At 39.8% G+C, this 13,416-nt stretch overlaps 1 protein-coding gene across 1 annotated transcript in view; it reads left to right on the top strand.

The window, feature by feature from the left end:
• LOC115632686 (DNA-binding protein D-ETS-3) overlaps positions 1–10,811 on the top strand; it is a 33,073-nt gene extending 22,262 nt beyond the window's left edge. Inside the window, exons 8-11 of the mRNA XM_030529922.1 lie at positions 1,389–1,436; positions 5,992–6,181; positions 10,054–10,262; positions 10,598–10,811. Coding sequence (XP_030385782.1) covers positions 1,389–1,436; positions 5,992–6,181; positions 10,054–10,262; positions 10,598–10,734 — 584 coding nt within the window. The 3' untranslated portion in view covers positions 10,735–10,811. The remainder of the gene's footprint in view (positions 1–1,388; positions 1,437–5,991; positions 6,182–10,053; positions 10,263–10,597) is intronic.
• The last annotated feature ends 2,605 nt before the right edge of the window (positions 10,812–13,416 follow it).

Raw genomic sequence — 13,416 nt, 5'->3', positions numbered from 1 at the left:
TAGACGACGCTCCTGTCCTGATGACGAGGACGACATGATGCGAATTATGGACAATTGTGTGTGTGGCCGCGCAATCAGCAGTCGCTCTGAATTCAGATGCACACGTACACAAAGAGAATTCCTTATTTACTATAGATACTGTTCAGGTATAATGAGTTATATAGTATGCAAGAAGAACATTTCACTGAAATGATTTCAGTGTTTCTACAATTGACGTAAACCTTTAATATTTTTGGTTTAAACAAATATAACAACTATTGTAACAAGTTCAATATATCATTAATTCTCATTTAATCTCAATTTTAATTAAAATAAATTTTTTCTTAACGTAAAAATGTACTCTAAAATACTTGTAATGCACGAACTTATATAGGACAGCTTGATCTCAAACGATTGCCGGCATGAAGGAAGCAAAAGTGGTTCAGAATTATATTTCAAATTGAACGATTAGTTACCTTAAGAAGTCGAACGATTTTACCAGGATTCTTATATTTATTATTTTACGATGTTAAAATACAAATGTAGTTTGTTTACAATGTGAATAATAAGATATAGGTAAAATTTATATTTTTAATAAAATATATAACAATCTTACAAAACAATAGTAATATAATCATATAGACTCGGAACCTGTAGCGCATTTACTTTCAGATGAAGGCAATAAGACTGAGTGATAGGCAGAAAGAGAAGGAAAAATACAATGAGATATAGAGTGGGAAAGAGTTTGATCATTGGGTATAAGAGGGTGAAGGTTATTATTCTTATCGACTAAAATACTAAGATGAAAATTGTCAAACAGACTTTTCTCTCAGTGTAGGTGAGTGCATGTATGGGCCCATAATATACTCATAATGTAACCTTTTGCCAACGCCTCAGAGTAGGCTACAAAGCTCTTTTAGCTTTTTTTTGTTTGCTTCAAGCGCACACCGGATAATACGAGTAATGGATATTCGAGTGTGCGTGTTCGTGTGTCTGTGTGTGTGTGTCCAAGTACACTCGACAAATGTGCGCAAATGAAGTGTGTATGTACTACTATACTTGTATGTATATGTTTGTCGATCTGCTGCTACTAGTGTTCTTGTTGTTGTTCTAGCTGCTGTTCCTGCTGCTGGATAAGTGCAGTTTTGGTAATGCACTCCATTTGGAGCGGAAACTAACGCGCCGCTGCAAAGCCTGCTCACGATTTTTTGTACATATATACTTAGTATGTATATATAAAGCATTTCCCGTTTTGTGCAACCCTCTATAATTTGCGCTCCACTTTTTACAGCATATATTTGCATATATACTATACATACGTACCCATATATGTATATAGTTGAATAATAGTATTTATGGGACTAGAATAATGTGATATAAATTCCCTGCACCCTTGCACTCTCTTACAGATCCATATCAAATGTTCGGACCCACCAGCAGCAGACTGGCCAGTTCAGGTGAGTACCCGAAATCACAAAAGCATAAAGATACAGGTGCTTAGATTAGTTATAGTAGTAGAAGTCGCGTGGGCCACGTGTCGAATGGCTTGTCAAGTCAGTGCGCCCGACCGTCCTGCATTTCATTATCATATCAATTTCTCTGGGAGCAAGGGGCGTAGGCGAATGCGAGGGCGCGGGTGCTGGCCAGGCCAGCCGAGATTCACGTTAGTCATTGCTGACCGTGCCGTAAGCTAACAAATTAACCCCAAGCATGCAAGGGGTTAAATTTGCGCACTGGGGTGCAGTTTATTTCTTCTAATTTATGCGAAAGGTGTTTTCAAAATTTATGTCTGACGTGTGTGCGCTAAAATGGGCGTTCCCTGAAATTGTTTTCGGGCTGACTTTTTGAGTTTCCTCTCATGATGTCATTTCATTTCTGAACTGTCCGCCACGTGATTAAAACCCTAGAATCCATTAAAAAATGCTCCATCCAAAAAAAAAGGGTTAAAAGTGGGCGTGAGCCTATGAATTTGATAAATCATTCGAGTCTTTGTGCACAAATTTTTCACACAGTCTTAAAAAAATCAATAAAACCTACTAAGTATTGTCGAGCTTGCGTAACACTTGAATTGGCGGCCACCAAATACTACGGCGCTGAGCTTACCGGCGAGCGGAATTAGCATAAAAACCGAATCGCCCAGCATTTTCCGGCGCGACATTCAAATTGCAGACACAAACAAATACACATACACATGCACATGCACACAAGAAGAGAGCTACTTCGCCTCTTCGAACCATAAGCTTAACTATAAGAACGTGAAAGCTTAGCCAGGACTCGCTCTCACACATGTGGAGAGCGACGGGTCTGCTGTCGTGCGCCTTTGCTTTTTGGGTGGCAAAAATGCTGTTTCTGATTAATTATGGTTTCCTTTCGACACGGAACCGCTTTGTTACTCAAGTCCGGTCTGCAAGCTGCAAGCGACGCTGACCGGCTGCATGTTGCATGCAACCCAGCTCTGTAGACAAAAAACAATTGGTAGTAAAATAAATGAAAAAATGTTTAGGGGTAGGGCCCCGAATCCCTATGTGAGCAATGAACTGCCTTTTTCAGAGCTAATATAAAAAACTGGATAGACAACCTGCTTCAGCAACAGAATTATGAAAACTTAAATAGATTATTTAAGAAATATATATGACAAAAAAAAAATTAAATTGGGCTATGTATTAGAAGTATGTATAAGTGGTTTGGTGAAAAAGAATGTTTGAAAGATATGTTTTTAGGCTTTTTTACAAAGCTCACGCTGTTAAGGAGCGGGATCGAAATACAAGAGCAGGTTGATCCACAATTAGTTCGCTTTGTTGAAACGACTTATCTGACTAGTATCCGGCCGATTTTAAGTTCTTAAAGTTTCAGATCATAAAGTTTCGGCCATGTTCCCGTTTTCGAAAAGCACAAGAACTTGATCTTGAAACAGACATGTATGGCATATACTTGTATATTGTAATGGATGCACGTATAGATCGCAATATCATTTGATTCACCATTGGCTTCAGTTAATATTTTAATTTTATTTTACATTTCTCGGATACTACTTACAAGTACTTATATATGTCATCAGTATGTTTTAAATGTTTGCGTAAATATTCAAGTAGTCACAAGTTTGAATCCAAGTTGGTCCTAAATGTTCCCGAGTATTGAAGATAGGTTGAGAGAACGATTTATTGGCCTTTTAGAATCTTTCTAAAAACGACAGAAGTTTATTGTGAGATATAAGTACATATTAGTATTAAAAATGAAAAAAATTTATCATTGGTAAGACTATGTCTACGTCAATTCATTTTATATCCCAGTGTATGTTTTAACTATCTTTTGCTGCAGTTGTATTTCTGTTTTGTAACCAGATCTTAGGTGATGTTTTGATAAATAAAAAATTATTGATTTTATGTAAAATAATTAAAGTAATTAATAGACAGGGCTTATACTGAATGTTGCACATTGTATTTTTTTTTTTATTGTTTGATACAGATTTCAGAAATAAATTGATTTCTTTTTCTTCGGTACATGAATAACATTAATATTTGAAAGTACAAAGTGTAGATATTTGATTTGTTCATTTCAAAACCGTTCATAGCATGGTTAATTGAGTAGCTGGGAATTGGGAGTAATTTAATTTGAAAAGCATTGGGACCTGTGCCAAAAACCTAATGCCTATAATGTGCTCATGAAGCCGTTAAATGAGAGCTGTAGAGGGGAGAGTGGCAGTTTTTGTTTGTTTGTCCAACGACTTTGCCACTGTTTGGGCGCATATACAAAAACTTGGCATAAGTAAAAGAGTCTTATTTGAAATTGCATTAGAAAGAAAGCAACGTTGCAACATCAAAGTGAGGCGCTGCTAATTACTTCCGCATTCGCTTTTGCTATTAAATTAACATTTTTTGCGGGCTTGAATTAAAACAAGTTGGCTAACTTTTCGCCAAAGCCGCCGCCGCCGCCGCCGCCGGACAACTACAATTCAAACGCGAATTACGTCAAACACTTGCCAGCTACCGCCGCAGTCGCCTCCTCCACCTCCTCCACCTGCTGCGACTCCTGCACCCTCACGCCTCGCGAAAATGGCGCTGACGGCGGAAACGCCACAAGAACGTGGGGCGCAAACAAAATGGCCGACGGCTTGAAATTAGTTTGCTGGTGGGGAGTGCGCGGGGGAGGTGGTGGTGGTGTCGTAGGGTGGGGCAGTAGGGGCGGCCTTAGCATGTGCCGAGTAGCAATTAAAATATTACGACATGCGTTTGCAATGCTAAATCATTTTCCGCCGCTTTATTTTTTGCGCTCCTTAGGCCAACTGGCAAAACAGTTAGTTGGGCAGGATTACCCATCATTAGTAGCTTTTTGTTGCCTGCGACACTTCGGATGCGGACAATGGTGTCTTTGTTTTGACTTAATAGCGTGTCGATGTGTGCGAGCCACGCCCTGGGATGCGCTCACAAAATGGGCAGCAACAATTATCATTCATCAGCGTCATCGCTGGCGGTGGAGGTGGCGGTGGCGGTAGCGGTGGGAAGGACAACGGTAACAGTTTCGTGTTGGCACTTAACACATTCACTTGAACATGATTTGCAATTAACGCAATATTCATGACGTTCTCACACATGACTGCTCCACTCTGCTCAGCTCTAAGCCGCCACCACTACCGCCGCCACTGACATTTGAGCAGCTGTCAGACAGCCACCACCACCACCATCACCACCACCTTGCCGCTGCCGCCGCTGCCGCCGCTGCTGCCACCACCGACTGCGTTTTCGTGGCGTGTGCCTTTTGGCTCTGCTCGGGCTCGGGCTCGGGCCCGGGCTGACAGCAAACAGAGCATTTGCCGTCCGCTTGGCCAACCTAATTGCCAAATGATTAAGCGATTTATGATGTCGTCGCAACGCGTGTCGAATGCCAAGCACAATGAATGGGAATCATTTCTTTCGCATACATACAATGGGAAGAGTGAATCGTTTTCTTATTTGACTAAAAATATATATTTTATATTTGTGTTATTAATGGCAGCAATACTATCGAATAAGTGCAAATTACTGCAACAATATTAAAGCTATCTAAATATTAAAAGCAATAGGTATTCTATATTTGGTATTCTAAATTTGCTTTTACACGAACTACTACCATCTATTCTTGTTTAAAGTACTACATGGTTTATAGAAATAGAAATACCATACAATTATTTCAAATACTCAGCAAAGCATAGCGATAATAATAATAAATAATTTTACTCAAAAGTGTAGAGCACGAAAAAATTGACACTGAAACAAAAAATGCTGCTACTTTGAAAGAACATAAAGGAACGTAAGGAAATTAATATTTTATTTTACACAACTGCGATATTGAACGAATTTATCAATTTGATCACCTGTTCAAGAGCTGCATTCTTTAATGAACTGGCTATTGAAGCCCATGTACGTTTATTCGTTTATTTCTTTCTTTTTTGTATCACAGTTTCATTTCTTCTATTCATTACTAAATAGAGAAATATTTACTGGACAAGTATTTTAAAATGAAGCCATTAATAAGGAAGAGGATTAGTAATTTTACTTATAAATCGAAATGAGAATATTTTTGTACATTTGATGACATTTTGTGAAGAATTATAATTTCTATCTAAAACCCTCTACAGTTATAGAGTTTTTGAGATAATTGGGGGCCACATTTGAACTTTTTTCCTGTGTACATTTCTTTTATAAAGCATGATATCCGCAACACGAATGGGTAGCGAGTCGCCACACTGCCTCATATAAGTATTTATTTATCATATATGGCCCATAATATAAATGAGCACAACAACTCCGTGCTGGCCTCTCAGCCTTGTCGGCCTGTTCGCTGGGCGGAAATGCTTTATGGCGTGTTTGCATGCCACAAAATGCTGCGCTTTCGGTTGGAGCTTAAGCTAATTTGATGTTTGGAACAGCAAGCGCTGGAGGATATGCTCTTGTGATGGACACTTAACGTTTTATTTTCAGCAGACACAATACTATACTAATAGAAATATCATGTTCTCTCTCTCTGTCCGCACAGGCTCTGGCCAAATACAATTATGGCAATTTCTGCTCGAGTTATTGTCGGACTCGAACAATGCTAGCTGCATCACCTGGGAGGGTACAAACGGCGAGTTCAAGCTGACCGATCCCGACGAGGTCGCTCGACGCTGGGGCGAACGCAAATCCAAGCCGAACATGAATTACGATAAGCTGAGTCGTGCCTTGAGGTGAGTACTACAAGTAAATCGGTTCGTATTCGGTGCGGGGTAGTTTTTCCTCACCAGATCTCTTGTGCTGTGGGTCTCTTGGTGATTTGACGATTTGCTGATGTTTATTAGCCCAAAAGAAATGCGAGCATGTGGCCAATTTGTTGTCGCTCGCATCAGCTCATCAGCTCATCAGCTCATCAGCGCGCTTCATTGATTAACCATTAGTGATTAGTTGCTTTGATTTCAATTGCCTGTGAAATGGGCACAAAAATGCCCAAAAAACTAAGCCATAAGTTGTTCCTAATATGCGAAACATTTGAGTTCTTTTCAACAATGCACTGTGGGCTCAGTGATATATACTTGTAAATTATTAGCAGACCAGTCTAACATTTGAATCTGTAGTGTTTCTAATGGAAAGTGTGTTTTGTTCTTTGTAGCAAATAAGAAGAACAGATATGACATATTCAGAAACATTTTTCCTATCTAAAATGTAATTCAAAAATTATTTCTATTTTTTAACCGATTTTCTAAAATCATCATTAAATATTTCTCATTGACTTTTGGCATTGGTCCAAAAAATTACTAACTATATAGCATTTATTTTTCAATTATCATCGTTCGTAATTACTTAATGCACTCAATCCATTCTAATCAAATCCCTGGTGGAAAATTAGAATCCACAGATGTTATTTGCTTTATACCGCTTGGTAGTTGTCAATAAATATTAGACCCATATAGCTACATAAATGAACAAGGCCAGGGCCTGTTTTCGGTCATTTATGCAGAAATAGTTTCATTGACTTGCACACCACTGTTGGGAGGCCTTTCTGCTCATTGCAGGGGCGTGGCTCGGCGACAAGGGCGTGGGCGTGGACTCAGTCGTTGGCTTCGACCGAAATTCAACATTAAATTGTTTGCGTCTGTAACTTGTTCGTACGACCCGCCAATGTGCTAGTAAATGTAATCAAAAATCCAATAAAACTGTCGTGGTTGTGTTTTTGTTGTTTGTTTGCCTTTGTGCGGCAATTTGTTGCCTGCCTGGCCAACAAACGAAATGAAAATAAAAATTGTGCCATCAAATCTAATTGGAATTGCGAGCTAGAATTTGGGTTCGAGGTAAATGCGATTTGCTGGCATTCGACGACGGGTGGTCAAACCTTAACCCTCCCCTAACCCCTAACCCCTAACTGTCGACCCGCTGTTCCAGATCCAAAGCAGTTGCCAAAGTTTGCACAGATTTGACAAAAACATATGCAACTATACTATACAAGTACATATATGTATGTATATACTCGAACTCGTGGCAGTACAAATGCCAGCTGCAACGGTCAATTTGCTAAGCACACAGCAGAGTCCTGCAATCCTTTCAGTGGCGTTCAGGCCCCATTGAGACTGTCACTTGCAATCAGAGGCAATGGCAAAAAGGCAGGACAACTGTACAAATAAGCCAATGATGCGTGTGTTGCTGACGACTCGAGTGGAAAAATCTTGCCAGCCAATTTGCGCCTTCCCAGAATCAACATGTAAATAAATGTAAAAAGTGTTGAAAAAAGAAAAGCAGCTCCCAAAAAGAAGGCGAAGAAGAAAAGGCAAATTGTCAAAGGCTTTTGATGTATGAGTGTGGAAGCAAACGGAAGCCTTGACATGTCACAGTGGCTGTCTCACTGCCTATATCTCGTGTGTAGGTCTGTCAGTCTGTCAGTCTGTCTGCTAGTCTGTCCCCGTTGATGGTGTCACTAATGCGCCTGACGTTCTTGCACATTTCAACTCAATTTAACACAGATACTCCTTTCTCTCCTGCCTGTCTCCCCGAGTGTGTGTGTGTGTGTGTGTGTGTGTGTGTGTTTGGCTTTCATGTTTGCAAAGAAATGTGAGCATCATACAAGTAGAGTATGAGAATGGGCAGGACTATGAGAGTGTACGAGGATGGGGTGGGGGCGTGTAAATTAACACACAGGCCCCACAAAAGTGCAAAGACAAGTGCTTTTATGCTTCATTTGGCTTGTTTATTCATGAGACGGCTGCCCTTTTGTTGGCCACTACAACTGCCTCAGCTTAAATGGTTTACTTTAATCCTTTTTTCATCCTTTTGCCGCCCTGATTGTGTGCTTTGTTGTCACACCAATTGTTATTGATTGGCTTTGATTGTTCATTGGACAGGGCGAGGAGTGCTGCAAACTGCAGTTGTTGTTGTCCTTTATTGACTTCTTTTTTTCATCTGCCTCTTAATTTATCGCATTAATTGCCATAATTTATTGCAAAATTAAACAAATGCGCTGCTGCATGGAATGAGTTTAATGTGTGCTTATTTGTATGCTCTGCTCTGTTCGCTTTGTTCGCTTCGTGAGCGGAAGTTGCCGTCGACAAAAGTGCCGGACCAACCAACATGATTGCAGCTCGACAAAATTTAAAGCAGACAGCGTACAAAATTGCAATTCGATTTAAGCAAAATTCTTACCAAAATATACTACTATCCTAGTCTGTCCCTGTTTGTCCTGTCCAAACAGACCAGGCCACCACCTTCCTTCTAACTTCCCTTGTCCGCCCCAGTGATTTGCGGCGCCACGCTCTGATTTCTATTTGAGTTTTGTGCTCAAGGCGTTGCCATTTAATTGCTCAGGGGCTGAAAGATAGCACTAAAATCGCCTAATGTCAGTAAATTAACTTAAAACGCATAAAGCGCACATTATTTTGTAATTATTTATTGGCTTCCCCTGTGGGTGAAGACGAATCTGTCAGCTAGAGATGTGCGTCCGACTTTGTATCCATTTATAAGTCAACACAAACTATTTGATGTATTAAGTTTTGGGCGAACATTTTCTTCTTCAGAATATTTTGATACTAGAAAGCAATGTACTATGAGGATACTTCTCAACGAGCCGCATCCCACAGAAGCTGTTTCAGCAAAAAGTAATTTGCAGCCGGTAGATTGGTTCATTCTGTAATTCATTTTTTTTATACAAATTATAAAAGCTGGCAATAAAGAGAGCATACAAGTATAATTAAAAAAGAGGAGAATGCGAGCTCAAGCAACCGTCTAATTTGTTTCATAACCTCTTTGGAATATGCCATAAGTGTGTTCAATATTTGTATTTTTCAATTAAAAACTATATGGCGGCTTTTGTAAATATAAAAAACCATTATCAAAGCAATATTTTAGACTCCACACTTAATATATACTCGTTGTATGGATCTAAATGCTACGACCCATAGAGTACCCTTCCAATCTTATTGCTGATCAAACAGTATACTTTTTATTGGGTCGAAGACAAATATTTTAAAAAATTAGTAAGATCTTAACCCTTTTCCTGTGCTCACATTTTGATCTTTGCAAGATAAGAGTTTCATTTTTGTACTTCAAATTAAACCCAACATTTCGAAATAATTTTTGGGAATTTTCTTTCCGCCCAGAAAGAAGTATTTGAATTCTTCTTAAAAATCAAATGTGAAATGTCTTACGATAGGTTTTTGAGAAATGCCTTCATGATTAGTCGGCTGTGCTCATTTTGTTGTTAATATGTATCCTCAGTAAGGGTTTCTATCGAAATGTATGTCTGCAATAGGAAGTGTCGATGATAACTGAGAAATACTTAGATAAGTGATGCCAAGGATTCCTTCAAAATTTGAAAACTGTCTAAAACAGGTGAAAATAGACAGATCGAGTCAACCTTTTAAATAAATGTGTATTTCCACTAATAAAAATATGAGAATTTCATTCTGTTGTTATGCTGTTTAACAAATTTATAATGTCACGATAGCATCTCTAACGAAGTCAGCTTTTGTTTGACTTTCCCAGATGCGGCGCGCAAATAAAATAGTAATAGCAATGATCGAGGGTGGTTTTATGTGAGAACAAAGCCTTACAATACGACTCTTTTGTTTATTTATAGATACTACTACGACAAGAACATAATGACCAAAGTACATGGAAAGCGGTACGCCTACAAGTTTGACTTCCAAGGCTTAGCAGCGGCCACACAGCCAGCCGCCAGCGATCCCACCTATAAGTATCAGAGCGACTTATTTATGACACCATATCATCACAGCGCCAAACTAAGCTCCTTCATGAGTCCACACCATGGCATGACTTCATCGTCTGGTGAGTGCAAGATTAAAAAGAACCTTATACCTTACCTCTTTTAAATGCTACGAATATGGAAATATGAAAGGATATTATACTTGCATGCGTTGTTTATTCAAGACTTGAAAAATCCTCATTACTTGATTGAGGAAATGTAATTAAACAACAAATTATAATGCATGAAATACCATTTCATGTTTTCATTTCAAAATCAGTTAATGCTGACAAGTATTTGTAGCTCCAATTCAATAAAGGATAAGAATCCAAATGGTAGAAAAAAAACAAAAACAATCTAATGATAAGTAATTGTAACCACTTCGACTAACACTCTTCCATTTGTCTGTTCTCTGCAGCTTCCATCTTTCCCTCGGCGGCTTCTTGGGGCAACTGGGGCAGCCCGGCTACAAATCTTTACCAGCCGCACTCGATGAGCCACGTGACGCCATCGCATGTAGCGCCGCACCTGAGCTCCTATCCCCACTACGCATGACCATCATCGTCCGGTGGCGCCTTCTAATATGAGAGCAACGCCATCGCCGGAGCCACAAGCCTCGGCGGTGGCGGTGTGAGCGTCAGTGCCCCGGGGGCCGTTGCTGTCGGCGGCGGTGGCAGCAGCAACACCAGCAGCAGCAGCATTGTCAGCGCAGGCGGGGGCGGAGGTGGCGGTGCAAGCGTAATGAGTGGCTTTGGCAACGGCGGCGGCGGCGGAGGCGGAGGCGGTGGTGGCAACAACAACTTGAATGGCAGCCATGTGGGAGCGGGCGGCTCGAGCATCAGCGTGAGCAACAACTTAAACATTGCCACGGCCACCTTGACAGCTGCGCCGGCGCATGCGAGCGCCGGCTTTGGAGCAATCGGAGGCCTGAGCGTGGGCGTGGGCGTCGGCGTCGGCATGGGCATGGGTGGCAGCAACTCGCTGAACTCGCTGGTGGTCGGCAATCGCCTGATGAACAGCTCTCTGCCCACGCTGCTCAAATGATGCCACTTTGAGAAGTTCGGCTTGACCATGTGTGCAGGTCCGCCGCCCCCTGCAGCCACACCTGCTGCCACGCTGGACAGCTCGAATGCCAACTATGCGAATGCCACCGCCACAGGCTACGCTCCTGGCAACTACAGAGCCCCCTTTGCGGGCGCCAACGAGCGCCCCACGGCGGGCACCGCACTCTACGAATATCTGGACATGAAAGGCGAACAACCAACATTTTTATTGTAACCAAACCACCAGAACGTAACTGTAATCGAAAATTGTAGACAACATCGTATTTTACCTATACATAGAGAATAGCAGAGGGTTTCTCCAGAGAGAAGAGCCCCCAATAATTTTATGCAAACCTCAGCAGGTGAGCAACTTAAACCGTGTGCTAGTGTGGTTGAGTGTATCGCATGTGTTTAGATAAGATATTGTTGCAGACCAAGGTCGCACTTTAGCTTCCACTAAGGTCTAGCAAAACAAATACTTTCCATCTTCATTCAATTGAATTTGTATGCGCGTTGTTCTCTGTGTGTCTAATGGAAATGTTGAAATTGAAAAAAGCCGCTTCTGAAGTATGACTCACAAAAATTTCAATTTGAAACTGGAAATGTTCCACTTCTGAGTGCTTGCTTGGGTAAGGAACAAACAAAATATATTGACAAACCCGATTAAACTCATAATGGGATGCAATATTGTAATTAATTATTAACGAGCAGCAATTAACAAACTGAACATTGATAAATTACAAAGGCAAGTAAGTATATAGAAAACGTGTTTGATAATTACGGTGTCCATGTTCTATTTACAAATGTCGAGTTTGTGAGCAAATTATTTGCCTGTCTGACCGTAGCATGATTTCAACATCAGCACCATCCTGAATCCTATACTTGTTCCCACTAAACTCTTGCACAAAACAACTACAGAAATCGATTCTCTTTGAGTTTGTTATTCAAATTCCGAAAGTTTCCTCTCAAGATTGTGGGGTTTTCAGATAAAGTCTTCTCCGCTCTACCTCATGCCTTTGCCAACCAAACCGCATCCCGTAGTGAAAAAGAGGCGGCATATAATCATATTAACATTGCCATTGAAGCACCACACGGAAGAACAACAATTTGCAATTAATTCAAGTATATAATATCTAGTATAAATATTTGATCGTCACGCTGGCGTATGTCAAGCGATGGCAGGATCCGTTTTACAGCAAATCTGCAATATTGTATTGTACTTTTTGCCTATACAAGTACATACTTGTATTTCTAGCTAAGTAAGTGTGTAAATGTTCTAGCAGTGACGTAGATTTAAAGAAGGCGAACAAATAGTACAGCGACCCCAAGTTGTTGAGGCAGCATGTGTTTGAGCGAATGATGTAAATATTTAATGGATACCTACCTAATATAATAACTTAATATATCGAATATGTATGTATAGTATATGATGGCTTAAATTCCTTTCCCAAACTATGTTTGTTATTTATTTTGTTTCTCCCCACAAGAATATCTGGTTGTTACTTTATATGAATGTGTTATATCATGATCTGTACTTAATCGAAATGTCCCTTACACAACCACCTACAACGAAATTAAGTTCCACTCCTTGGTGTCCAATTTTGAAAGAACAACAGAAGTCGTGCTTCTGTTCTACCTTTATTATTTCGAGATGATTGACTGTGATAGTTGATTGTACAGTTAAAACTCTTAACAATGTTTAATAACCGAAAAACCAAAACCGAAAAAAAAAGAGAAGAACAAAACAAAAAGATTTAATACACACAGCAAAGCAACTAGTGTACGTGCACATGTACTTGTAGTTGTGTGCGTGTGTGTAAATCACTTTGTTTAAAAATTGAAATGAATAGTAAGTCGATAAGTATTTATTATTGTGTGCATTACCCATAAATGTATGTACGTGAGTATTTAATAATTCAATTGAAATCTAAATGTATACAATTTTAAAATTCTGAATGTAACTCTACAAATACAGAAAAGAAATAAACAAAACCAACAACAACAACAAGAAAAAACACCCACTAACTGATTCCCCCCCTTAAGAATTTAGTTGATCTACGCGCGAGTAGAAACTAACAATTTTCAACTAATTAAATAAAATTCAATAAGAAGAAAGCGTGGCAGTTTTTACTATTATTTTAATTTTTCATTTGGGATAGGGTAATAATTATATATTTACACTAATTGGGCAGTG

The sequence above is a fragment of the Scaptodrosophila lebanonensis genome, unplaced genomic scaffold (genome assembly GCF_003285725.1).
Source record: "Scaptodrosophila lebanonensis strain 11010-0011.00,11010-0021.00 unplaced genomic scaffold, SlebRS2 tig00001415-arrow-pilon, whole genome shotgun sequence".
Taxonomy (NCBI): Eukaryota; Metazoa; Arthropoda; class Insecta; order Diptera; family Drosophilidae; genus Scaptodrosophila; species Scaptodrosophila lebanonensis.
Note: the sequence above shows the minus strand (reverse complement) of the source record. Positions and strands in the feature narration are given on the sequence as shown.